Source organism: Argiope bruennichi, chromosome 8, assembly GCF_947563725.1.
Source record: "Argiope bruennichi chromosome 8, qqArgBrue1.1, whole genome shotgun sequence".
Lineage (NCBI taxonomy): Eukaryota > Metazoa > Arthropoda > Arachnida > Araneae > Araneidae > Argiope > Argiope bruennichi.
In genome coordinates, this window is record NC_079158.1 from 125,690,801 (window position 1) to 125,716,853 (window position 26,053).

General features: G+C 26.2%; 1 protein-coding gene across 3 annotated transcripts in view; it reads right to left on the reverse strand.

Annotated features, from left to right (window-relative positions):
- LOC129980885 (ATP-binding cassette sub-family A member 2-like) overlaps positions 1–11,692 on the reverse strand; it is a 70,800-nt gene extending 59,108 nt beyond the window's left edge. For all 3 annotated transcript variants that reach the window (XM_056091341.1, XM_056091340.1, XM_056091339.1), the window contains exons 1-4: positions 11,267–11,692; positions 7,637–7,730; positions 6,596–6,707; positions 3,379–3,536 (exon numbers count right to left, since the gene is read on the reverse strand). In XM_056091341.1, coding sequence (XP_055947316.1) covers positions 3,379–3,536; positions 6,596–6,707; positions 7,637–7,730; positions 11,267–11,332 — 430 coding nt within the window. In that variant the 5' untranslated portion in view covers positions 11,333–11,692. The remainder of the gene's footprint in view (positions 1–3,378; positions 3,537–6,595; positions 6,708–7,636; positions 7,731–11,266) is intronic.
- Between the last annotated feature and the right edge of the window lie 14,361 nt (positions 11,693–26,053).

Below are 26,053 nucleotides of genomic sequence, written 5' to 3' on the forward strand. Positions count from 1 at the left end.
TATGAAATCTAAGACTAATAACTTAAATAGAAATTTCTTTTGGTTACAAAAAAATCAGCTTCTTTTCTTCAATAAATATCAGCCAAATCTACTTTTATTTTATTTTTAAATATATGCTCTAAATTAAAAAAATGATTGCGTTTGGGGGAAAAAGCTGAAAAGTATGAATTATGTATTTTAAAAACTATAAGAATATAAAAAGGCTGTTAATTTCTTGGAGACTACATACTGTATGCTATTAAAAAGTATTTTGATAATAGTTTCAATATGAATGCTTTTCACTATACACTTTTCTATCTTAAATTTACATCCTATATCAATAATGAACATTGTAACTAAAAAATGAATATATATAGAATTAACATAAATCTAAGTTAAAACATATAATTATGGAAAAAAAATTTAGCCACACATATAAACCTTTATTACCTACACATAAAATTCACACTTTATATAAATATAATTTTATATAAAGTTATTAGTTTTGCATTTAATAAAGCATTTAGTTTTATATTAGAATTTCTGTACATTGTAAACTAAATGCATTCATTACATATAAACTGATTGAGTTATAGAACATATTTATCCAACGGGTAAAGAATTTCATAGCTCAAAGAATAAAAGTATATATCAAAATTTGAGATGATAAACTATAAATAGACAGCATTTTAATTTATCTTTGACAGATTAACAGCAGGGCCGGCCATCTGGGGGGGGGGGATGCAATGCATCAGGGTCCGCGATTGAGAGGGCCCCTACATGATCAAGAACCAAAATAATGTTCTGAACAGTAATAGCGGGATGAAAGGAATAGAGGAAGAAATTAAACTGCAACAATCGATGGGTTTGTAAATATACGAATTTTACAGATATATTACAGTTTAGTGCAAGTGTGCAACATATTATAAACACAAAATACTGTCATTTACATCACCTACTAATTTAAATTGCATATATTACCTTGATAATTCATACTATAAAATGTTTAATATTGTTAGATCTAATCATGCTCATGCCAAGAAAATATCTTTCTGGTGTCAAGATTCTAGAATAATTGCTTTAAACCCTCATGCAATTTATATGTCTTGTCTATGACACTCTTTTAATTTATTGTAACACCACTTCCAGAAGTATATATTTTAATTTTGTTTGGATATTTCAAAGTTTACATTGTTTATTTTCTGTATCTAAAAAAACATTGAGAAATTCTACAAAAGCATTTAAACATTATTCTTAAATCATTATGCGACCCTCACAGGGAAGCCAAAATAGATACGGTTAAAGCAGTGTATATACAGTTTAAACAAACTTGTTGCCCTAGAAGAATTTATTGATGCAAATAATGGCAGTATCTGAAGCTATTGATTTCATTTTTTCTAATGGATTCAATAGAAGAAACGACATTTTATGCTTAACAGTATACAACCATACTGTTAAACATACAATACTATCAGAAATTAACACTATCAATAAATTATTTCAAATGAAAACAATTGTTCTCGACTGGGCTTTTAATTTGATCAATAAAATTAAAACTGAAATCTAAAATTTACTAACAAAATTTCACTCATTTATAATAATGATGGAGATGATAATCTAATCCAAATAATTGTTTTGTGAGGGGATTTGATTTTGAATAAAAGGGATTTAAATAATGCTGAATACATATTGCAATATATATTAATTAATAATTATAAATGCATTAACTGTGTTAAAACTTATTCTTATATTGACAGTTACTATAATAAATGCTGAGCACTCTTTCACTAAATTAAAATTAATAAAAAATTGTCTTCAATCAAGCATGTGTACATAACACCTAAATGTGTTCGTTATACTAAACATCGAAATGAAATTGAAAAAAATTGTAATTTTCCTGAAGTAATTAATAGCGAAAACAAAATCACGCATTAAATAAACATGCAATAATAATATTTGTTCTTTTTTTTTTTGTTTTTTACTTTGCAAAAAATTTAGGACCCCAAATGGCTTTTTACACCTGCGACGCTTCATAGAGAAGGCTGACCCTGATTAACAGGATTACATGAAAATACTGTCAATACAAGGATGGAGAGGATCATGCTTCCAGATAACAAATGAGTTCAAGTTATTTTAATTAATTTTACTGTTATTAGATATCTAACCTAAAATATGAACGAAGAGAAAAAAACAAAGCAACAAAAGTGATAGGAGTATTCTAAGTAATAAACATGCATGTAAGGAAGAATTGAAATGCCAGAGACTAATTAAAAAATATTTAATTGAAATCAAGTTCATTAATATTATTACAGAAAATAAACCTTAATAGAGAAAAAATGGCTGAATGGTGAATATTTATATGTTAAGAAAAAGATAATTTAATCGTAATTATTATTACCTTTTTCGGTTAGTTTTCCTAACCAAAGTTTGAAATGTATGCGAAAATGCCTACATAAACAAAAGCATAGTTTGCTTCTGTTCTTTCTTGAGAAATTGTTTCTTTTAATCTTTAAACATATTCATCTCGTAAATAATAAATTATCATAATCTCGTGGTAATTTAATATTGTCTAAGATTAAACTATTTAGATGCAATCATCTGACTAATCAGCATAAGATTTCGGTATTTCTGATTTGAGTCGTAACTACTGTGCAATATGCAAATGTAAATCTGTATGTACATGTAAATCAATCACGTGATTGCCATGAGATCATATAAAAGCGGATCCCAGCTTTTGTAAGGATATATCCGAATCCATTCTCCCGCTCTCTGGCTTGCTTTTCGCTCTAGTGACGTTTGTTTGCTACGAGTTTCAGAAATGTCTGAGAATAGACAATATAATACTTTCTGTGCTTTTAAAATTTTGTTAAAGTAACTTCTTGATTTTATATTTTCTGTTGAACCTTAATGAATAAATCCCGTTGATGTTTTTAAAAGGATGTTGATCTCCAATCAATGAACTTTTGAATCCTTTGCATCGTAAGTAGTATTAGTATGCGATTAGATGAACTTTTAGACCACTGCGTGATATTAGAGTTTCTTCATAATTAGATGCAGCCAATGCTACTCGTCATTTCATAAGAAGAAATTTTAACATTATAAAATGTATGAAGAGTCGCAAAAAGATTATTCAAAATGAAATGCAATTATTACAAAATTAGAAAAAATATAAGATATTCATTTGTGTTAGAAAATTGAAACTAAAGTTTGTCAATATACCAGTTAAGTATATACCAGTTTGTCAATATACCAGTATGTCAATATGTAATATTTTCCAGATACATCAATTTCATATCATAACAATTTGGAATAAACAAATCTGTATTAATTAGTTTTCAAAAAAGAGATATTTACTGCAGAAATTTCTTAATAATTTATATAGATATTAACACCACATACCTGCTGCTTTCACAAAACTATCATGGACTGCTACAGGATCTTCAATGATGGATTTATATATAAGAGGGATTTCATCCATTTCATTAGGAGTGAAATCAGGTTGGAAAAAATTATTCTTCTGGGAAATATTATTCAGTTTTGAAAGAAATTCAGTAATACTGAAAAAATAAAAAAATAATATAAATGAAAATATTTAACTATAGACAAAATTATTAGGAAAATTTCACTGGGGATTGTTAAACTCACAGTCAATTATAAATGAAATAAGATCCACAATGGATACATGCTGGCAACCATATTGATACTCAGAAACAAACAAACAAAAAATGTTTTAATTCAAAATAAACACTACACCTATATATATATATATATATATATATATATATATATATTGTTAATAATCTGGAATGTTGCTCCCCAGCACAGTTAATTTCCTCATAGGAAAGGCCGCTTTATAACCAGCTCTATTGGATGCTGATCGGATGCCAGATCAGTGATCCCCGGGCTTGGCAACCTTTAGCGACAAAATAAATAATACTGGAATATTCAAGAATTTTGGCAGTACAGCCAATAGGAACAGAGATATGCTTGATTGTTCCAGAACCTTCTCGGCCCAGCTCTGAAAACTATAAAAGGCCAGTAGTCCAAGAAAAAGAACAGTCCTCGAGAAGTTTAGAGTCGCATAATGAGTCAACAGCAAATTGATTGGAGCAGTAGAGCAAAGCGCAAGCGTTGAGTGGAGCTCAAGCAATTGGTGCATAGAGTTGTGAGCCAAATTCTGGAATTTATTATAGAAGCAGCATCAAGTCAGGCGTGGAGCAGCCAATCATATAGTAGTGAGTCAACAGTAGGATACAGCTAAAGCAAGGAGACAGTGGAAAACTGCAAGCGCTTGGAGAGACTGTAGAGAGTAGCTACGTAGATTTTCACCTCCTGCTGAATTCTGTCTGGGCCACTTTGTGTGCTGTGATTGTTGTTAGCTATCGATTGCTACTTGTGGGCTGCTGTTTGTACTAAATGTTCTGCAGTGCATTCGCTTGTCTCGACTGTCTTTGCCATCTGTATATTCGTGCCTGTGTGTTAATAAACGTTGTTGTTTGCTACTGAAGTCTGTTTATTGTGTAACACTGTACACCCACACAAACAAACCATTGACTTTTGGACTTAGTAGAGGAAGTTTCATAACAATATATTACATTTATATATTAAATAAAGATAACAGAGAATAAAATTCAAAAGATATTTCATAAAATATGTTTATATATCTTCCTATTCTTGTTTAGCTTTAAAACATTTTCTCTAATATCAACAACCAATTAATCCTAAAATCACAATCAGGTTAACAATATGAGCTTGTTATCTTGTTTGAAAATAAAGCAATATAAATTTTGGAACTTTCTTAAAATTCTGCAACAAAAATCCAATTAAAATCTTATTTATGTATTCTATTAAGAATACTCATATTTTAATTTTATTATTTATACAAGTTGAATATATTTAAAAAATATTTAAGATCCATCCTAGAATACTGTTTAATGAAAGAAAAATAATAATTTAAATACGAATACTTAAAATCATTTACATTTTAATTACTATGCTTAAGATTGTTAATAAATAATAATATTGTTAAATTGTTAATAAATAATTTAATTGCAATGTATTTTTATTAAATTTTTATGGAAAACAAAAGTAAACTGTACATAAGAAAGAAAAAGATATTTTACCTTCAGTTTTCAAAACTATATATATTTTTTATTCATTTACTGTCATTAAAATATTTATGTCAATGGAGTGAATCCACTTTGTAGAGATATTTTTCATTTAAAATTAATGTGATTTTTTTTATTAATTCTTATATACATACATTTTCAGTAATGTTGTGTAAATTTTAATTTTATTAACTTTCACAAATATCCTTCACAAAATCTGCATCTTATATAATTTTGCTACCAACAAATATAGACAGGATTCAACCTGGAAGATATGTACTGATATTAAAATGAAAGAAATATATTATTATTCTTTCTATCATAAATAAACACAAGAATAAGAAATTGGAGGAGGGCAACCAATGAAACCACAAAACAATCAATGGAAATATATATTTTTTTTCTTTTATTTACAAAAGTTTTGATGTTTTTTATGGTGAAGAGGAAAACCTATTACATAATTGCACAAATCAGAATAGTAAATTTTAAAGCACATTATATAACTTTGATAACCAAGAATTAAAAAATAAAGCCAAAATTGAAAGAGAAATTAATTAAACAAAAATTGCATGAAAAAGAAAGAATTGCCTATCAGACAATGGAGAAATAATGTAATAAATATTTCATTCAAAAATTCAGATTCCAATTATAAGTACCCACTTAAAGTCTACCCACTTTAAAGTCTGAATCATGTGCTGATTAAGATTAGTGCCTTACAGCCATTAAAAAAACATTTAAAAGGTAAACAATTCAGAATTTTTTGCAATATCCTTTCAAAGTAAAAATACTCTTTTTGCAATTTTCATTTTTTGACCATATACAATATATAAATTGTTTTAAACTCTGCCAGTCCATTTGCTCATTCAGTAAAGTTCAATAACAGAAGCTAATAAGAAATTTTTAGTGAAAAAGATGACACTGTCCCATCAGAGGGAAAATATCTTCTACATCAACTTTAATCATTGGTACAGAATTGTTTTACTTAAAATAAACATATAACTTAACTTAATATTATTTACTTAAAATTTACATATAAAACAACTCTGTTATAATGAGAAAAAACAAAATATACATGAGGCAATCAAAATTGCATGGTGTCTTTGAAAAACATTTGATCTAACAATTTTCTAAATGATACAAGTGAAGAATACAATACAACTTAAACCCACAATGACCGACACAATCAGAAATCATCCTATTTAACCAAAAAAATCAATGAAACAAACTCTCAAACCATTTGAATCATGCAATCTAAAAAAATAATGGAAATTAGCTTTAACATCAATTATCTAAAAAAATAATATAGTACTAACACTTGATACATAACTAACATATGAAATGAAAAATCTTGACATGAATGTTGAAAGAATATTTATCCTCATAATCACTTCAAATTCATAAAATTATCAAGTAAACTATTCTGGTTTTAAGGCAAATAAAATTTGTCTTTGTGAGTATAATCATTCAATAAGATTGATCAATTATTTAGAAAAAGAAAGAAAACTTACGGACTATTAGGGAAATTGATAAAGCCATCATCATCTCTAACTCCATTATCACAAAATGCTTGCATTACAGCAATAACTCCAGCAGAAGGCAATGGATATGTTTGGAAGCGAGCTACATAGGATGAAAAAAATTAAACATTCTTTAGAAATCTTGGTAAATATAAAGAGTTTTTATTTTTAATGAAAATTTCAAGAAAACATAATGATTTTCAAAATTCAAAGATTTTATGAAAATTAATTATTTAAAGATTTTACAAAAATTAAAATAGCTTTTATACTTTAATTTTTAAATATCAGATAAACTCAAGGGAGAAATCTAAGTCATTAAAACCCAACATGAATTTAAACATTCTGAATCTTTAAGTTTATTTTTTTAAACATAAAAAAAAAGAGAAAATTTCATTCGTTATTTTCAAAATGATTTTACTTTCATACTGATTTTTGTAAGTTGAATTTTTTCATTTAATTTACAAAACATACAATTATTTTGTTAGTTAGATTAATAATGTTTAAAAATTACTAAAAAACTTGTAAGCTAATGTAGAATATTTTGCAATAATTATGTTTTGTTAAACTTAAATGGTGCTTAGTTAAATTACAGATCTGTTAGGACCAACTGATGATAAACGAATTGATTCCATACAGTTCTATATTTTAATCATATTCTGCTTTGGATTTGAAGTTACATAATAAATAAAAATGTCAATTTACTTCAATAATCTATATTTAAAAAATAACATTAATATTACAACGGACTTAATAACACTTTATAGCTCAATAGTTGTTAACAGTGAGTCAACTATTTCATGAAGTAGCATGAAATCAATTTTTTAAAAATTTAATCTTTAAAACACTGGTAATTTAGAAAACAATTGAACATTTCATTCTAATCTGCTCTGATTTAGTTTATTTTATAGAAGTTCTCATTTAAAAGATAATATATGTAACAGAACTAAAAACAAAACATTAAAAGGGAAAAGTATAAGCAGAAAAAAAAAGTTAAATATGTAAACATTATTTTTCATCAAAAACTTTACTCACATGCATTTACAGGATAAGCTGGCTGTTTCTTTCTTATACCCAGTAGAATGAAGAATAAAACCAAGGGAATAAATAATTCAAAAATTAAGACAATCTGTAAGAAAATAGTAAAAGAAATTAATTTTTATTCATTTGCACTCATATACCCAGTCTGATTCTCCGTTATGAACGTTGCAATGTTTCCATATACAGGTTAGATAACAATTATTAATAAATCCATATAATAATCAGAATTTTCTGGTTAATTTTTAAGACTTTAAACCAAGTGAGGATTATATTTTTCAGCTTTTTAAGCTATAAAAAAACTATAAAATAAAAATTTATATCAAATTTTAATTCACAATATCAATAGCTTCATAACACTTCATAAATTTTATTTCAAAAATCAATAGCTTCATAACACCTAGGATAAAATAACATCAGGATCTTACAACACATAAAACCAGATTTAACACTGAAATTAGCTTATAATTCATTATGAAGCATATTAGTTAAATGCTTTTCATTGAAAATGCAAAAACATGAATATTGTGCATTGAAATCCTGCAACAAAAAAATTTTTTTTTTAAATCATTATTTCTTTTTTAAGTTGTTCTGTCTAAATTAATTCCATTCTTGGGCACCTTTTCATTTGATGATTCATTTGATATAATTATTTTCAGGCATAAATGCTGTCAAAAAATATAATATTTCTATTAACATAGCAATCAGCAAAATTTTTTCAAGATCACAAAGCAAAATTTGAAAGAAGAAAAAAAAAAAAGAATTTATAATTTTTTTTATTTAATTTGGTTATTATTAAATTAATAAAAAAGCCTTCGTTATTTCAAATTCTCATGCACTTTCATTCTTTTTTATTTTATTATCTCAGAATATGGAGGAATACTATAAAGTCAATCAATGATTATCAATTAATCTCATCTATTCCTAATTTTAGTAGAATATATTACTATATGAAATGCAAAAGAAAACTGTTTTGAAGGTCAGTTTATGATCTAGAACCCTTAATTTCACTTTTTTTTCTTTTATTGCAAAGTTAATTTCCAATAAGTAAACCTCTATACACTGTAACATATGGGGGAAAAAATAAATGCATTTTAATGAAAAAACACTTTAAGGTTGCGATAATTCTTTTAATGTAGATGTAATATCTGATACTTAATGTAAATTACTGGAAGAATTATGATGAACAATGAAGATTTTAACCAATCCATGATTAAAGAGCACCTCATATAATGTGGCTGTACGTCTATAGCCTATCCTGCATTAACCCTTGATGCATCTCTTCTATAACTTGAAATTTTGTTTTAATTCTTTAAATTGGAATCATTTAATCATTATTGAATAAAAATAATAATTAGGTTTTTGTTTACATGTAAGCATGTTTTAACAAAAAATTATTATTTCCAATAATTTTTATTAAAAAATTAAGCTTCAAAATAAATGTCATTATTTAGTTTTATTGTACTCCTCATTCGCATTTATAAAAATTTACTAAACAGTGAGCAAAAATAAAAAAATAAAAAGTCATGAAATTGTAAGATGCTAAGAATTAATCACATTCTATCACTGAACCTAAGCCTCACTTGCAAGTCGTAGGCGAATAATAGACTAAAATGACATATTTTGCAATTAATTGCTGGTTACAATAAGCATATCTTTGACAACAAATCATTGGTATGCAATTAATATATATATATATACACATACACACACACACATATATATATATATATACAGAGAGAGAGAGAGAGAGAGAAAGATATATAGAGAGAGATGTTACATTCAAGTTCATCTTTAAATCAAAAATTAAATAGTAAAATATTTTAAGAAACTTTTATATATGTTACTTATATTCAAATTTGCAAAATTTATGCAATAGAAGAAAAATGCTTAAGACTGCCATCTTTGAAAAGGAAGGGGATACTGTATCCCAACAGAATATATCCCCTTCACAAACTACGGAATAGAATGAATATGCTTTGTGACTTCATATGAAAATTGACAGAAATTTTTGATAAGAATTTTCTTTTACATCTTACTCATTATAGCTGAACAAATTGGTAATCTACACACAAACACAGAAAAAATTTCTCTTGTCATTTCTTATAAATACTGAAAGCTCTAAAAAAACTATTGAATTATTGATGAATTTAGCTATTGTATGTAAAATTAAATAAGCATTGAAAAAAATTGGAGGATTTTTGCAAATACAAAGCATGAATTGCCTATGAAAAAATAACCAAAAAATAAAAGATTACATTTTTTTTTTTTTTTTCTAATTTTAAATGCTCACGTTTTAAGTACTTTTAATTACTTTTATTAAGAATAACTTGATCATTCCAATTACTAATTTTTATATGAAGAAAGCAATGAAAATAGCTAGAAACTTTTGTAGAAATAACTAGTACTTAAAACATGAAAATTTTAAATTTAAGAAAATGAAATCTTTTATGTTTTTTTTTTTTTCACAGACAATTTATATATTGGCATTAAAAATCCTCTAATTTTTTTCAATCTTGATTATTTTAATCGATCCATTTTCTTCTTTTTTAGACTTTCAGAAAGAATTTTTTTTGTACAATATTATTTAGTGCAATCTGGTGAAACTAAAATTATTACTTCAGCTAAATATCTTAGAATACACTAAAATTGGTGTGCAGATATATTGGGATTCTAAATACACTTTTGAACACATTTCAAAAGATAATTTGACAATTTAGAAAATAAGTATTAACAGAAAGATTAGTTTAAATTATTTATCTAATCAAAAAAATCTGCAATAATCAATAATTGAATGAGGACACATCTTTCATATTTCAAGCAGCTTGCTAGACAAGAACAAAATTATCAGAATTGATTGGTTTAACAGAAAGAAATTTCAAGAGATGTTTAAATAAATTTTTGATTATATCAAACCAAGTGAGCTTACATTCAAACAAATGTGAATTAAATATTTTTTTTTTTTTTTCTGGAGTTGATAAAATTTGGATACATATGGAAAAAAGCAAATACATTTAAAAGATCCTGCATTTTTTTTTGCTAGAAATCCACTGAAGATATGCTGCATTAATTATTTGACAAGTTTTATACATAGATAAAACATTTATATAAAAATTAATATACATTTATAAAAAAATTAATCAAAAAGTGATATGATTTATTATTAATAAGATGATACTTTTATAATAAAATTTCATTAATTCTTTTGTAGATACTAAAAATTAAATGAAAAGATGGGAAAGTGCAAAAAAATTCATATCAATACCAGATAATTGTTTACCTGAAACAATTATATAATGAAGTTAATTTTTAGAAGGTTCCACAATGCTCATTAAAATATTAACTTAAATAAATCAATGGAAATAATATATTTTGATATTCTTCATAACAGATTTTAAAAAATTTCAAGTTGAAAGTATTAACATATGGAAGAAAAAGTATGCAACAAATGCCACCATAAGATGAGAAACAAATAGAAAAGTAATAGATTATCAATAGCCACAATAATCTTTTACAATTATTTCAGCAAAATATATTTGTTTTTGTAAAATTATAAGTACATAAAAACGTTAGAATACAATAAAGTAAATAAATTTGACGCCAATTTGGACTAAAATTGTTACTTACAGGTTTCCTTTTCTTTAGCGTAAAATTTTTCCATAGCAACAGTTTTAACTGCAGGCATATACCCATGTCGTTTGTTTAATATTAAAACAAATCTTGATTTGCTATGGTTTTCTGTTAAAAGTGCTGATGCGGAACCATATGTCATGCATGTAAAAGTTACGTAAAACTTAAAATCTTAATAAAAATTCCTGAGAACAGTTGTGCGAATTCTACTTCTACAGAAAAAAAATATATATTTAAGTTAAGATTAAAAATAACAAATACACTTAGGAACATTGAATATTGCAAATTTCTCTTTATCTCTTAGCAAGTTTTTCTTCTGAGCACGCACAATCTGAAGATAACTCAATTATATCAGGTTTCGATTGCCGCTCTCTCAATGTCTTCAGTCAGAACCCGTCAACTGCTAATGTTTTGATTTCGCAAACAAAGAGCATCATCACAACCCATAACATTGCATTACAGTATCGAAAACAGACGAAAAAACAGCTGATTGCCAGAACAAACTTTTTACTGAGAAAATATTTTATATGTATATTTTTAACAGATTGTTCCCTTTATATTCAGTTTGAATGCTCTATAAAGGTGATTTATTTTATAAACACTTATCAAAGGCATGTTTTGTTATTATTTAAATAAAATAAATATTTGCACTATTCTATGAGAAAAAAAATAATCAAATACTCTTAAACTGTAACCGCCATCCCTTTGGTTGCATAACTGTTTCTTTTTGTTATTATTGACATTATATTTTAATTTTAGGGTAGAGTTAACCGGAGGACGTATTGGAGGATCAAGCTAGGTTCCAATTAGTGCCTGTAGACGGCGCCAGCAGTCTACAGCCATCTGTAGGCGCTAACAAAAACTATCCCAAATGCAGGATTAGCTATAATAGGGGTTATAAGATTTGGCAAATAAGCACATTTGTGGCGAATTATGCCAATCTTTTTCATTTCCTATTACGCGATTTTGTTTTTTATTTTATTCCGCCAAAACTTGGAATCGTCAAACTGTTTCGTTTCTTTTACTCTTTCTGAAACTTTACTCGTTTCTTTTACACTCTTTCAGAAATTCATCTGATAATTTTTTTTTATTTTAAATTGATTTTGATGTAAATAAATTCTTTATTATTATTAAAATGTATTTATTTATTAAGAATTTTTATAAGTCATTTGTTAAAAATTATTATTTATTAAATAACTTATTGAAAATATAAATGTATTTATTTATTATTTTTTATTTATTTTATTATTGTATAAGTATTTTTCATTTGAAAGAAAACGTCTCCAACAGTTGATAATAATAGAAATATTTTCATGCGAAATTTGAATAAATAAATGCTTTTATGTTATTGCGATTCGAAATAACATTTCACTGCAAGGACTTTCTATATAATATATATATAAATTTTTTACTATATGCAAATTTTTTTTCTAATAAAAGAAAACGTGCACGTGTGTATGCAGAGAAGAATAAATATGTTTTGGAGGGTAGGAAACTGTAATGCTTGGTAGAGCAATTTTTTAATTTTTATTATTTAAAAACAGCGAAAAAGTTTGAAGTTTTTCTGCAATAACTTTCGAAAATGTTTCCAAATTAAAAAAAAAAGATTTTAATTCATCTTTAAAGTAAAAGTATATTTAGACATATATCTTTTTTAATTATAAAATCATATGATATTCTTTATTTTAACAAATTTTTAAATTTTGATTTTCACCAATAGCGTAAATGAAAGACAAATCATTTTCATTTTTCAATCAAATCTGAATGATTTTTCTTTGTTAAAAAATATGAAATAAAATTATTCATACTTTTAATATTATAAAATTTATAGGCTGGCATGCTATCAATAAATTGCATCTTTCAAGGCAGGTTGTTGGACTTAGAGCTTCCAAATTTGGCTGGCAAGTAGCTATTTCTTAGATAGCAATATTAACAAATCTTGTTTCAAAAATTAAATTAAAATTTTAATAAAAAATTAACAAAATTCCAGCATTTTCTTTATAAATTCAAAATATATCGCTGACCAAAAACATTTTAAATTAAAAAAAAATTAGTTTTTCAATTATCTTTTCTTTTTTTTTTTTTAATTCCATTCAATATTTTTCTTCTTTGATCTTAGTATTTTTCAAAATACTTTTAAACATATTTTTCAAAAATATTTTTCATTGGTGTAGTAAACTATACTTCTATATGAGCACATTGCAGTGATATCCAATACAATGTTATGCACATATTATTGTCATTTTAATTTTTTAAAGATAATATAAAACTAAACAATTAAAATCTACTATCTTGGCTTTCTATAATATTTTGGATGAAGATTCAAATCTACTTTATTATTTTCATTTCCATTATTTATTTTTTATTTATTTTATTTAATTTATTTTAGGTTAAAATAAAATTAAAAATTAGGTATAACTGGAGCATCATCTTTTTTTTTTCCTAATAAAATACAGTTGATTTTTTTATTTGACCAGCTTTTTATGGCTTTTTTCTATCATTTAATAAACGTCAATTTTAAAAATTAACTTTCTATTAGTTTTAATATATTTACTTCTTAGCTGAATCATTAAATAAGTCTTCTATCAACTGCAAGATAATTCTTTTCGAAGGTTATGTTAATTATTTATATATTATAGTTTGCTTAAACAGTTATTGTCATAAAAAAACTAAGAATTAAAGAAGAATTAAACTAAAATTAAGTTTTAAAAAATAATTCTCAAAAAAAATCTCATAAACAGTATTTTTTATAATAATTTACAACTATATATAACTTGTTATTTTTTTTTTTTTTCAATTCATGCATTAATTTAACAAAAATTAAATTTATTGCAAATACTTTAATTGACATAATTAAAGTAATACTAAATATATGATGGACAGACCAGCTGGTCAACGAAAGCAGCTGGTACATCCCTAATTATTTCGATTTCGTTTCCAAAGTATACATCTAACAATAATCATCCTTATAATGTAAATGTGTTTTCAATGTGAAACAAAACAGTCTACTTATATCATTGGGGAACGCGGTGTCTATATATAAAATAGTTAGCTAACATTAGAGCTCATGTTTCTTCTTCGGCTCTAGCCATGTCATACATGGAATACCTGCTTAGTTATGCACCGACTCCTCTTAAAATCCAAAATTAATATTTATTGACTGATTCTCTATTTAGCATTTATGTTCAGCTGCCGGGTATGCGCCTATATTGTTATATTAATGCTGAATGTGTAGCATGGACCTTTAATTGTTCTACAAATTTCTACATATCTTTTCTAATCAACTACTATTCTTTGAATAATCTACATTTATTCTCTGAAAATGTAATGAACTTGTTTGTAGATTATTTGATGAAAATAAGCTGGAATGTATAAACCCCTTCAAACCCATAATGGGGTTTATGATATTTGATTTTATCAAGTAAATTCTTCCAATCAGACTTCAAATCTTAAGAAATAAAAAATTCAATTAAATTTGCATCAAAAACTATTGTTATGACTTTTTCAAACGCTATCAATAGAAGGATATTAAAAACTTATCAAGAAAAATGATAGAAAAAAAACCATGAAGGAGTCTTAGTTTTCGGAAAGGGGATGAGGAGGATTGATTAATCCATAATGTTATTGTCATGATCTGACTCCATGTAAGGGTTTGGAAGCAATCACTCTTCGGTTATATCAAAAATATATCTTTATTAGACACACAACAACATCGCACGCTCTGTCCCTCGGAGCTAATACTCTGGTTATGTCTCTCTGAGCTCCCCGAGAGGCGGGAAACTGGGTCATATTGCGCATTCAAGGCCATTTTATGATTCATGGAGATGAAACGCACATCAAACTTTGGCGCGCTTTCTCCGAGAGAATTAGAACCATCGCTACAGGGATATCCTACAATGGCAAATTTTTAGGCACTGTGTTTTAATTTTGTTCAATTAAATCCTATTACTTCTTCCAATGATTAATACATTAATCTTATCCGGTATCAATGACATCATGTAATTGATCTTGACCACTTGTTATCTGCTAGGATGGAACAGATTAAGGAAAAAAATGTCTTTGACGGCAGATCAAGGCTTATATTTTCTATAGACTCTACTTATATTCTCTTTTCAAATTTATCACAGAAATTATATAAAAAATTAATATTAAGGTGATTCGAACCTTTAATTCGAAATATCGTAGTATAATAATATTTTAGGTTTCATTTTAATCTATTTTTATATTATTCTTTTCCCTTAATTACAACAGCAATAAAGTAAATAAAAATGGTGTTTAATATCGACAATATCAAACACATTCTTGAGTATAAGACCAAGAATTAAGCAGGATCGGTCTTTAGTCGATTGCTTCCAATTGGGCGACGTTCATAAGGTCTCTTTCTTATTTCCTGCATACAGGGTTAATTTTTCTTCCGCCTTGCCATGGACCTTTACAAACATAAAAAAATCCTAGTAGTCTTTTTACGAAGGGTATTGTATGTTCGTAACATAAAATTTACAGCTACTTTGTCTATTTAGTAGGGAAAAAAAAGGGGGAAGGGGCACGAGAAGGGTATTGGGACCAGACATTTCCGTACGAGTCCAGGGGTGTTTGTGCTCCGGGGAAACCCCGGAATTCCGGGGATTTTGAACTTCGATACCCGGAAATTCCGGGGATCGTCGTTCAAAAGGAAGTAGGAATAATAATGAATTATTTATTTTGATCTGGGTAATTTTGTTTGCTTTGAAAGCAGAAAACGCAAGGTCAGTGTGTGTGGTGAAAACTTTTCCTTTCTTTCTCCAAAGGCAGTGATAATGCGTGAAAAGGGGGAAAAAACTTCTTTTTTGTTCTTTCCTTATTGCGAGTTATGACTCATTCCCCCGGTTCTCGGACATTCTCTTCTGGATTCTTTTCGGCAAGTAGGCGCGGCAGAAAAAAAAGGGAGAGACTTCGTTCGACCAGATGTGCGATCACGTGACCTGGGTTCAAAGGTCTTAATTTTGCAAAAAAAGTAATTCAATGAACTTTTATAATTAGGTCATTCAATACTTCATAATTGTAATTTTTCATTTCTCCCCCCCCCCTCTCGAAACTCCAAAATGTCGGTAGTAAGTCCGTAAAAGTTTCAGGGGATTTTTTGGGGTCCCACAAACACCCCTGCGAGTCAAACATCCAATAAATCATTCTTAGCTCATTAAAAAAAGGGGCTAGGGAGTGATTAGTCTTTGCTAAAAAACACATAAGCCTGCTGGCAAGAATGTTTAGTGAGAAAATGTATTGGTATTTTAACTAAATTTTGATACATAAGGAAAAAGCTTCTGACTGTTTGTACATGTGCTGACTTTACAAACCGGCCTTTTTGACATGTATCAATCAAATTTGGCAAATATTTAGTTTGGTGGGTAAAAATGTGCTTTTCAGAGTGATTAAAAAAAATTTTTTAGTTAATTAAAAATTAAGCGAAATATTGGTCTTTATTCGGGATAACTTTTTAAAAGTTTACAGTAGAAAAATAGTTTTTATAGCATTATAAAATTAAAATATATATATATATCCTTTTAATGATACCAGATTTGTTTATCATACAATTTTTCTTACAATATTTAATAAATTTTTTGAAATATATTTTAAACGTATTTTGCAACAATATATATTTCACTGTTGAAAAAAAAAAGCTCAAAGCCGTTTTCAATGTTATTACTAATTTTGTATCAGCTTTTTTTTTCTCTCTCTGTTTCCATCATTGTTTCTATCTTTTTTAGAATTTATAATTTAGAAGAATTCGGAAAGTTATAACTCTTCAGCAACGGAAATTATAAACTTCTTGTCCACTTAACATGCTATTTACTAATGGATCCGTGGCGAAGCTTTTGATGAGCAGAAAATAAAAATTTCAAGGCATTTCTTGTTTAAAAAATAATTAGCATTTTATGCATTGGATTCTGGTTCATTATAAAAGTGATGTTTTCTATAAAATTTGAATAAAGTAATTTTTAAATAAAAGCCTTTTAACTAGGAAATGTGAATTTATGAAATTATTATTCTGCACTGAATTTATTCAAAACAAGATATTTGTTTTTAATTCGAATTCTCCTGTAATCCTGAAGGGTTATTTTTAAGAATTTTATTTTAACTTTTGCGAGCTCAAATGCTCACAAAAATAAGTATTTTTTTTAATTTTTAAAACTTTTTTCCATTATGTTAGATATGGATATTCTATCAACATTTTTCTTTATTAATCACCATTTTAACAAGACGTATTTATCCATATGTCATTAATGGAAACATTTGGAATAATATAGTTTTTTTCGTGAAATAATTTACAGAAGAATTCAAAATTATATATTCATCTACGGATTCTCTTGACAATTTCAGTTTCTTTAGCATTTGTAGAAAGAAAGTTTTTCAACTTGAAATTAATTACGATCATTAAATCAATAATTATAAAACAAACTTACGATCATTAATTCAGCAAGGACGCTTAAATTGTTGGGCTGTTATATCGATTGGATCTGAAATCAGCTGGATTTCGGATTTATATAAAAAGTTCGCAAAAGGAAATAAAAACAAGAAAAATTGCTCCCTAATAATAAAAGACAATAATGATGTATGAATGTTCAATTATTTTTTATGTAATAAAAAGATCTGTGTTGTTTACAAGATAAAAAAGTGAAATTACAATATCACGAAATTTATATTGTAGTTGAATCAAATATTTATGTTTTTAATAGTGTTATGATGTTATGGTATAGTCTCCATTATAAGAGTTCATGTACACAATAAAGAATAAGTAAAAGAAATAAAATAACAAAGTCCTAAAAATTATTTATTTCTGACAATGTTCTTGCATTTCAATTTTTTTTTTGTACCAAATAAAGAATTTTCATAAATCTTTGTTAAGTCACTGAAATAAATAGTATAGTGACCTATTTACTTATTACAAATAGTATACAAATTTTTGTTCATTTGTTGGCTAGCTTATGTGCATTCGTAAATTAAAAATTAAAGCATATGTTTTAAAGTATATATAAATTTACGAGTATGTTTGGTTTATTAATCAGTGTGAAAAACACGTTTTAATCATTTTCTATTTAGCATTAATTTCTATTTGTGATTTCCATTCTATTGCTGAGTTATATCTATAGCAACATTTTATTTAATACTAGTCACCGACCAACTGGCTAGCCAAAGTTAATGGCCGCTAAAATTTTCAATTAAATACTTTACGTAACTGGGTCTTAATAGCTTCTTAAGCAAATTATTTATAAGCTTCAAATTTTGATAGATAGTCTATAATAAATATAATATTAGAAGACATCTATGATTCTATTCATTTTACTATGCATTTCCCTTATTTTCTGCCAACGCCACTAACCATCGTGGATGCACTTTGATATTTAGTCTTTTAACAATACAATCTAATTTCTAACCTAGAGCAAAACAAAAATTGGCATTTTTCTTCATATTAAAAATATTTTAAATGTAAATTTTTCAGTTTTTTTTTTTTTTTTTTTTTTTGCAAAATTAGATAATTATATTGCGTACTTTCCTGAAATCAGCTTTGCCAGTCATAATTTTTGTAAAGGACAGAATAATAATTCGCACAGTAAAACGAAAACTGAACATTTTTTTGCAAATTTAATAACTTTGGTGTTCATCAAGAATTCTTATGCTTTTGAATAATTAATCTTGATACGCTTAATATTTGCTCAGAATTTTAAGATTTTTGCTGGAAAATGTGCCTAAAATATTTTTAGAAAATTGATTAAATATGAAAAAAATATTTATACAGCAAAAAATTACAATCATTGAAAAAAAAATTCTGAATATATAAAAATAACATTTATACTGTAATATTTGCGAAAGTTAACGAGTGAAATAAACATCAAGAACTTGCTTAATTTTTAATTAATTAAAATTCTAAATGAAATTTTTAAAACATTGCTCCGAAGTGCACATTTTATCCGTCCAACATAGTTGCGTACTAAGTTTGGTAGCTATAAGTCTTACGGTTTGATTAATAGAGCGTCAACACCCAGATATACAGACGCACAAACACATACTCATCTTTATTATTAGTAAATATCGCTCCCGGTGATCAGCTGGTAAGACAAAAATATTGATTATATTTAATTCCAAATAAATTATTTAGATATAACTATATAACAGTGATACCGCGAAATTTCCAGACATCAAAGATATGTTACTTTTATTGTCTTACGCAAATACTCACATACGCACGAAGACACATACATTCATCTTTATAATTAGGATAGATAATGCATTTCCTGTTTGTAAAAATGAAGTTCTGTAATGGAATTTTTATTCACTCTCTCAGGAGACAGAGTTTCAAAATTGCACGGCACGTTTGTATTCTCTATGACTATACATAACTTTACTGAAAATTAACTTGTCCATTTACTTAATTTTTAATTTCACATGAGTAGTGCCATCCGGTACTGAATATGAGAAAAAAACACTTTATTTTTAAATTACATAATGCATATAATCTACACTAATTATAAAGATAAATTTGTGTGTGTTTGTATTGGTACTGTAGAGCAAATCGTTTGATCTATAACAACCAAATTTTGCACATATATGCAGTGCGGAAATTTGAAATATCGGTGGGATTTTTTGAATTTTCAGTTAATTAAAATTTGTAAAAATTTGGCGTTTTTGCAATAATTTCTGAAAATATAGCAGAAAAACAATTTGTACAGTATCTTAAAATTCAAAACATTATCTTTTTAATGATGCTAAAATTTTTGCCATATAATTTTTTATTTTTTAAAAGTTTTTAAGTTTATTTTACAACACTGTATTTAATTATTGAAGAGAAACTGAAACCATTTACATTGTTGCTCCTAATACCTCATCTTGGCCTTCTCCCACTGATATGACCAATATATGAAGGTTCGGTTTATTTTCCCATGTTGAGTTGGCTTAAATATGAAGCATGCTTTTAATAATTCTTCTACATATATTTTGTTGCTTTAAATAAAAAAAGTTCGCCCTTTTGTGACCAAAACTGAGTGAGTTATGACAATTTGAATGTCACTGTTTTATAAAATCGCGGAATTCCATTGACCATCTCGAAGATATTCAATCAATGCCCTGAGTTTCTCGAAGATTGATCGACCTAAAATAATTACAGTTTTGATTGTCCTAAAATAAGGATATTCAAGGATTTATAACGCAAAAGATGGAAACGTTAGATGATCAAGATTATTTTATTGAATAGGATTCGTAAGCCTGAAGGACAAAATAAATTTTAGACTTCATAATCGTTTACAGAAGTACTTTTTTTTATTGAAATAAAATAAAATATTACAACATTTAAATCCTTCAGAAAGCAAAATTGAAAATAAAATTTTATGATGAGGCCAAAGAAAATATTATTGAATAATGTTTTTATATAATTCATAAATTATTAAAATATTCTGTAATACAAATTAGATTTCAATTTTGAACTCATATTTTTTTTAAAAGACGTGTTTGGTTTTTAAAAAATGTATTTATTGAAGTTTTATCAATTCCAGCTTAAATTTCAAGTTCACATTTTACAGGAACTGATAGAAAATTAGAGAAAGGCATCGAAGAACGAACAGAATAAGGAAAGGCTTCTATAATAGTATCGGTGCTATGTTTATAAAAATTTGAAGCTTAAAAACATTTTGCTTGAGAATCTATTAAGAGAGCAAGTTACATAAAATATTTAATTGAAAAGCAAATGTTAATTCTAGGCAAACCAGCTAGTTGCCAAAGGGGAATAATAACAATGATTTAAAAATTTTTAAAAAATTAATTAAAATTTTTTTAAATCTACTTTTAATTCACTAATTAGAATATCTTTTAAAAAGTGTTTTTTTTTACAAAAGTTATTTTATATAACTGGTAAAAATTGTCTAGAAATAAGCATTATAGAAAATAGTTTCAGATTGGGCCTCGCGTTTTCTAAGACCAACCCTGTAACAAAGGTACTAGAAAGTATTATTATAAAATATTCTTTAAAATATTTTCAAATATTTAATTAAAATATGAAAAGAAATTACACAGAAATAAAATTGATATCACTGAATAATTAATATTTTGAATTTTAAAATGGCATAAGAATGACTCCTATGCAACAATACGCTCCGAAGTTATTGAGACGAAGGGTTAAAACGTCAATAAATTTTTAAAGAAAAAAACCTATTTGCAATTTTAAAAACTTTTCTTAGTGAACATTTATTATTCAAATTAGGAACCAACTTTCGGTCGAACGGTCTAGCCTTCAGAAATCTCGAATATGTTTTTGCCTTATAAATGTTCTAACTTAATTCAGAGACAACATCCATTCTATAAATTTAATCATGTTAAAATTTTTGTAAATAATTCAACATCCTTTTCAGAAAAATTAGACATGTCAACCGAATGAAAAATCGAGCCCAATAAAAAAAAAATAAATAAATAAAAGAATAAATAGAAATCGATATTTTAACTTGAATTTATTTTTGCAAACGATTGCCTTTATTTGAGAAGCTACTTTTAAGCAATTTCTTTCTTTGATGAATACAATACCAAACAAGAAAGGGGAAAATATAACTCATGTTATAAAAATTTTTTGGTTAAAAATCTTCATCGTTAAGCAGATTAATAAAAATAATAAAAATTTTGCTATATGCTGCCTTCCAAATAGCTCTTCTCGGTCCTTTTTAATGAATATTAAATCAACAGAATAACGTTAGAGTAAGATGCTGACACCCGTTCGTAATTTCAGTCTTACTGAAGAATAATATAATTATTAATGTGTTTATCTATATGTTAACATGAGTTACAAGACAGACTGCCGCCCCAAAGCTTAACATTTAGCAAACGTGATTTAGATGATAAAAATGTGTACTTTTAGGCAATTTATCAAAATTTACAACTATAATTTTAATTAATCTCTCTCTCTCTCTATATATATATTTATACATACTACATATTGAAATAAAACTCATTCGACATGGTTGTATAAAAAATGGTTTTGTCCATTATTGCTATCAAAACATTAATTATATTAAAATGCAGCTCAAAACAGCGAACTCAAAAACTGACTAAAATACATCGATAAAAAAGTATTAAATAAGAAATAAATCGTAATAATAATTCCAATATTCTTTATCAAGTGTTTGTAATATTTATATGCTACAAGGGAAAAATAGATTCGGCTTAATCAACTTTACTTAAAAATCATCCGTTCAAAATGGATATTCACAGACCAATGCGAATGTCAAATACTTTGCTATATCATTTGTGTAAACAAATAACTGTCTGTTTAATTATTCCTTAATTTGTCTTTTTTTTAATTCAATAAAAATTTATTCATTTGCCTTTATAAAATGAAGGCATTTGTTTGAAGGAAATTAGATCATGAGTTCACTGAATTTTCCCATCTCCAGGCATGGATTAAAGTGTAATTATCAAGTTTCGCGTGGGAAAAATGTTGATTATCCCATAAAAAAGAATCATTATCCATCAATCACTCGCATTATAAGAATGAGAAATATGCATTCCCTACAGCTTTTCTAACTGTTTACCAAGTTTTCTCTAACAGGTAATTAAATTCCGTTAATCCTACAACTTTAGCACATATGATACTAGATAAGAGCGCATCTGCTTACCACCACCCGGTGGTTTTGTTGCCGTAAGCAAATTGGGGTAGCTTTTCAAAAGCAGCAGAGATAGATAAGTAGATGGAAGTGGAAAAATCAATTACAGAACTGTCATAAGTATCTATTTTTCTTTCTTTATGCTCATAAAAGCATCGGTTACTGCGTTATCTAAGAAATACTTTTCTGCAAATAAGCTTTCTTTGGGAAACTACATTTAAGCAATTTTATTTTGATGATTAAAATGCTAAAGAACAAAATAATGTTTATTAAAATTAATTGAAAAAAAAAACCCCTTTTACTTTTAAATAGAATAGTAGATGAATAAAAATTTTACAAGATGCTGCATTCTGGTGGATATCAAATCAAAGAATGACATTAGGTCAATATACAGATATGCAATTGTAATTTCAATCTTACTGAAGAAATATATAGTTGTTCATATATTTATCTATACTTTAACATGAGTTATAAGACAGACTGCCGACTCCAGAAACTGAAAATCAATCAAACATGCTTTAAAAGATGAAAGCGTGTGCTTTGATGCAATGCATCAAAATTTCCAGTTATAATTTTAACTAAACAAAATGTTGATGTTTTCCTCTTTATAATTCCCAAATATATTATTGTACAAAAATGATACTAACACCATTTTCCAAACTTAATATCAAAATCCTTTTATTGATATCAATTTCATTATCATACAATTGCCTTTTTAATATAAATAAACTAAAAAAATATTTTAGAATGTATTTCTACAATAATTTTTATTATTGTAATAAAATTCATTTCATTCCCAAGACTCAAAATTTAACTAATCAAGTAAAGATGAATTTATTCTTTTGTCATTAATTTAAACTTGTTTTTTCTGTCACTCAACATTACGCGTTTGTTTGTATGTAATATAGTGATTACAAAAAAAAAAAGTATGACAGCAATAATATTATTTGATAACAATAATCTTTGAAAAAAAAAATGGAATATTATGTTTGCAGTAGTAGCTGAAAAATCTACAAACGAGGTAAACAATTCCTTATGACATCTTGAAACAACACAATTTCTAGTACCCTTCAAGATATTTTATTTGTTCAATAAAAATGCTTAGGTAAATTAACACAGCCATATTCGAAATTTTGTTAAAATACCATTTTATCATTCAGATTTAGTATTTAAAACTTCAAAAAATACATTTGGAAATTATGAAATTTTCTTCTGAAGCATTAACCAAGGTTTCTTTTATTCGCAAAATAATTATTTTTCTTCAAAAGTAAAATTTTCTTTTAGTGCGAGTTGATTAGTGATGGCATTCAGGTATCTAATTTTAAGGATAAATATCCACAATGGTTATTTATTTTTAAATTAATTGTATTCATATAAAAAAAACTGTATGATCTTATATGCTAATGTTATAAAGAGGCAGAAAAAGTATAAAGATAAAAGAGAGAAAGGGAGGGAAGCATATAATTTTTTTTATTTCATAAAATTTTTAAAAAATTAATAAAAAAACAAAGAATAACACATTATACATTTAACATACTTAATTTAAATTCTTTTTAGTTACAATGAATAATAATGAGGTAGACGATTTTTTAAAAAGTAATTTTAACTAAATAAAAAAGAAAGATTTTTTTTTTTAATTATTTAAAATGATATTGGAAACAAAAGTGAAAGATACTGTTTACAGTTTTTTTCCTTCCAATTTTCAGGCTGTGGTTTAGGCATTAATAAGAATCATGTTTTAGAGGTACAATTTGAATTTTGAGAGGAGTTGCATAGATTATCAGCTTTGATACAATATCTTGAGAATATATTATTCATATATTCCAATTGTAAATGATTGTGGTTCTCTTTGTTCATTAAATTTTTTTTTTGTTTTTTTTCCCTGTCAAGTTCTCTTTATCTCTTTAGAAGTTCCCAATTATATGATACATATCCAAGTTCAACTGCTCTTTCATATGCTAAAAGATTTCTTTTTTCTTCTTTTGTGAATACAATGGCCCAAGTAGTTCTTTCAGTTGCATTTAAAATGTACAAAACTACTTTGATTTTTAAAATACTGGTTTCATACAAACTCCTTCATCAAAACAATATCAGAACATATTTTGTGATCCTTCTGATATTATTCATTCTCTGTCCATCCTTTTTTCTGTAATGAATAAAATCTGCCTTCAGTTGATTGCCATCTAATTTCTTTTATTGATCCAATTGATATATGTAAGTTAAACCACTCAGACAGTTTTAACCTATTTGCGTTAGTAGTTTAAAATTTTTACTGAAGGTGAATTGAATCAATACTAAATTATTTTTGGAAATTAGCCTTTCTTTACGTTTTTGTAATGGGGACAATGGAAGTTGATTTAAAGTTTCCAAGTGACTAAAGTCATATTCTCCAAGTTATTAAATTCCTATTGAACAAATGAATTTGCAGATAATTTGATTCAGAGATTATGATTATTTTTATTATTGATTCTAAATTGTAAATAATTTTTTTCACTTTAACATAAACAGTGATCAATTTCATTATTCCATTGTAATTATTCATTACTTTAAAACAAAAAAGATTATTTTCCAATTTTTTTTTCCTAAAACATTTTTTTTTTTCTATATCCTCATAGAAATTGTCTTTTTTAATAATTTAGTCAAAACCTTAATTCTAAAAGATAAAGTAGGTATATAAACTATATAAGTTTTATAGGTTTTAAGGATTTTCATCATCCTTTATAATTTTTTTTACACAATATCTCAGAACTATTCATCACTTGGTATTTATCCACTCATTTGAATCAGTTAAAACAATGTTAGTATAGCATTTTTTAAGGTGGAGTAAATGTTTATTTTGTTAACGGTTTGGTTAACTAATATACATTTGTATATTACAATAATGAATGCTTGTGAAGCAAATCATTTTTATTTTATGAATTATTATTGAAAATCAAAATGAGAAGAAATTAAGCTTCAAAAAACTAAGAAAAAGAAAAATTTCTTGAGAAAATGTATGTGTTGAATAAAATATGACTTAAATATTATGCAAAAATTAACAAATGATATTTTACAATTTAATTGAAAATTCTATTGACTAATTTAGAATACACTAATATTTTTATATTAAATTAAAAAATAATTTTTATTTTTTGAAATTAAAAATTACATTCCAAATTTTCTTTAA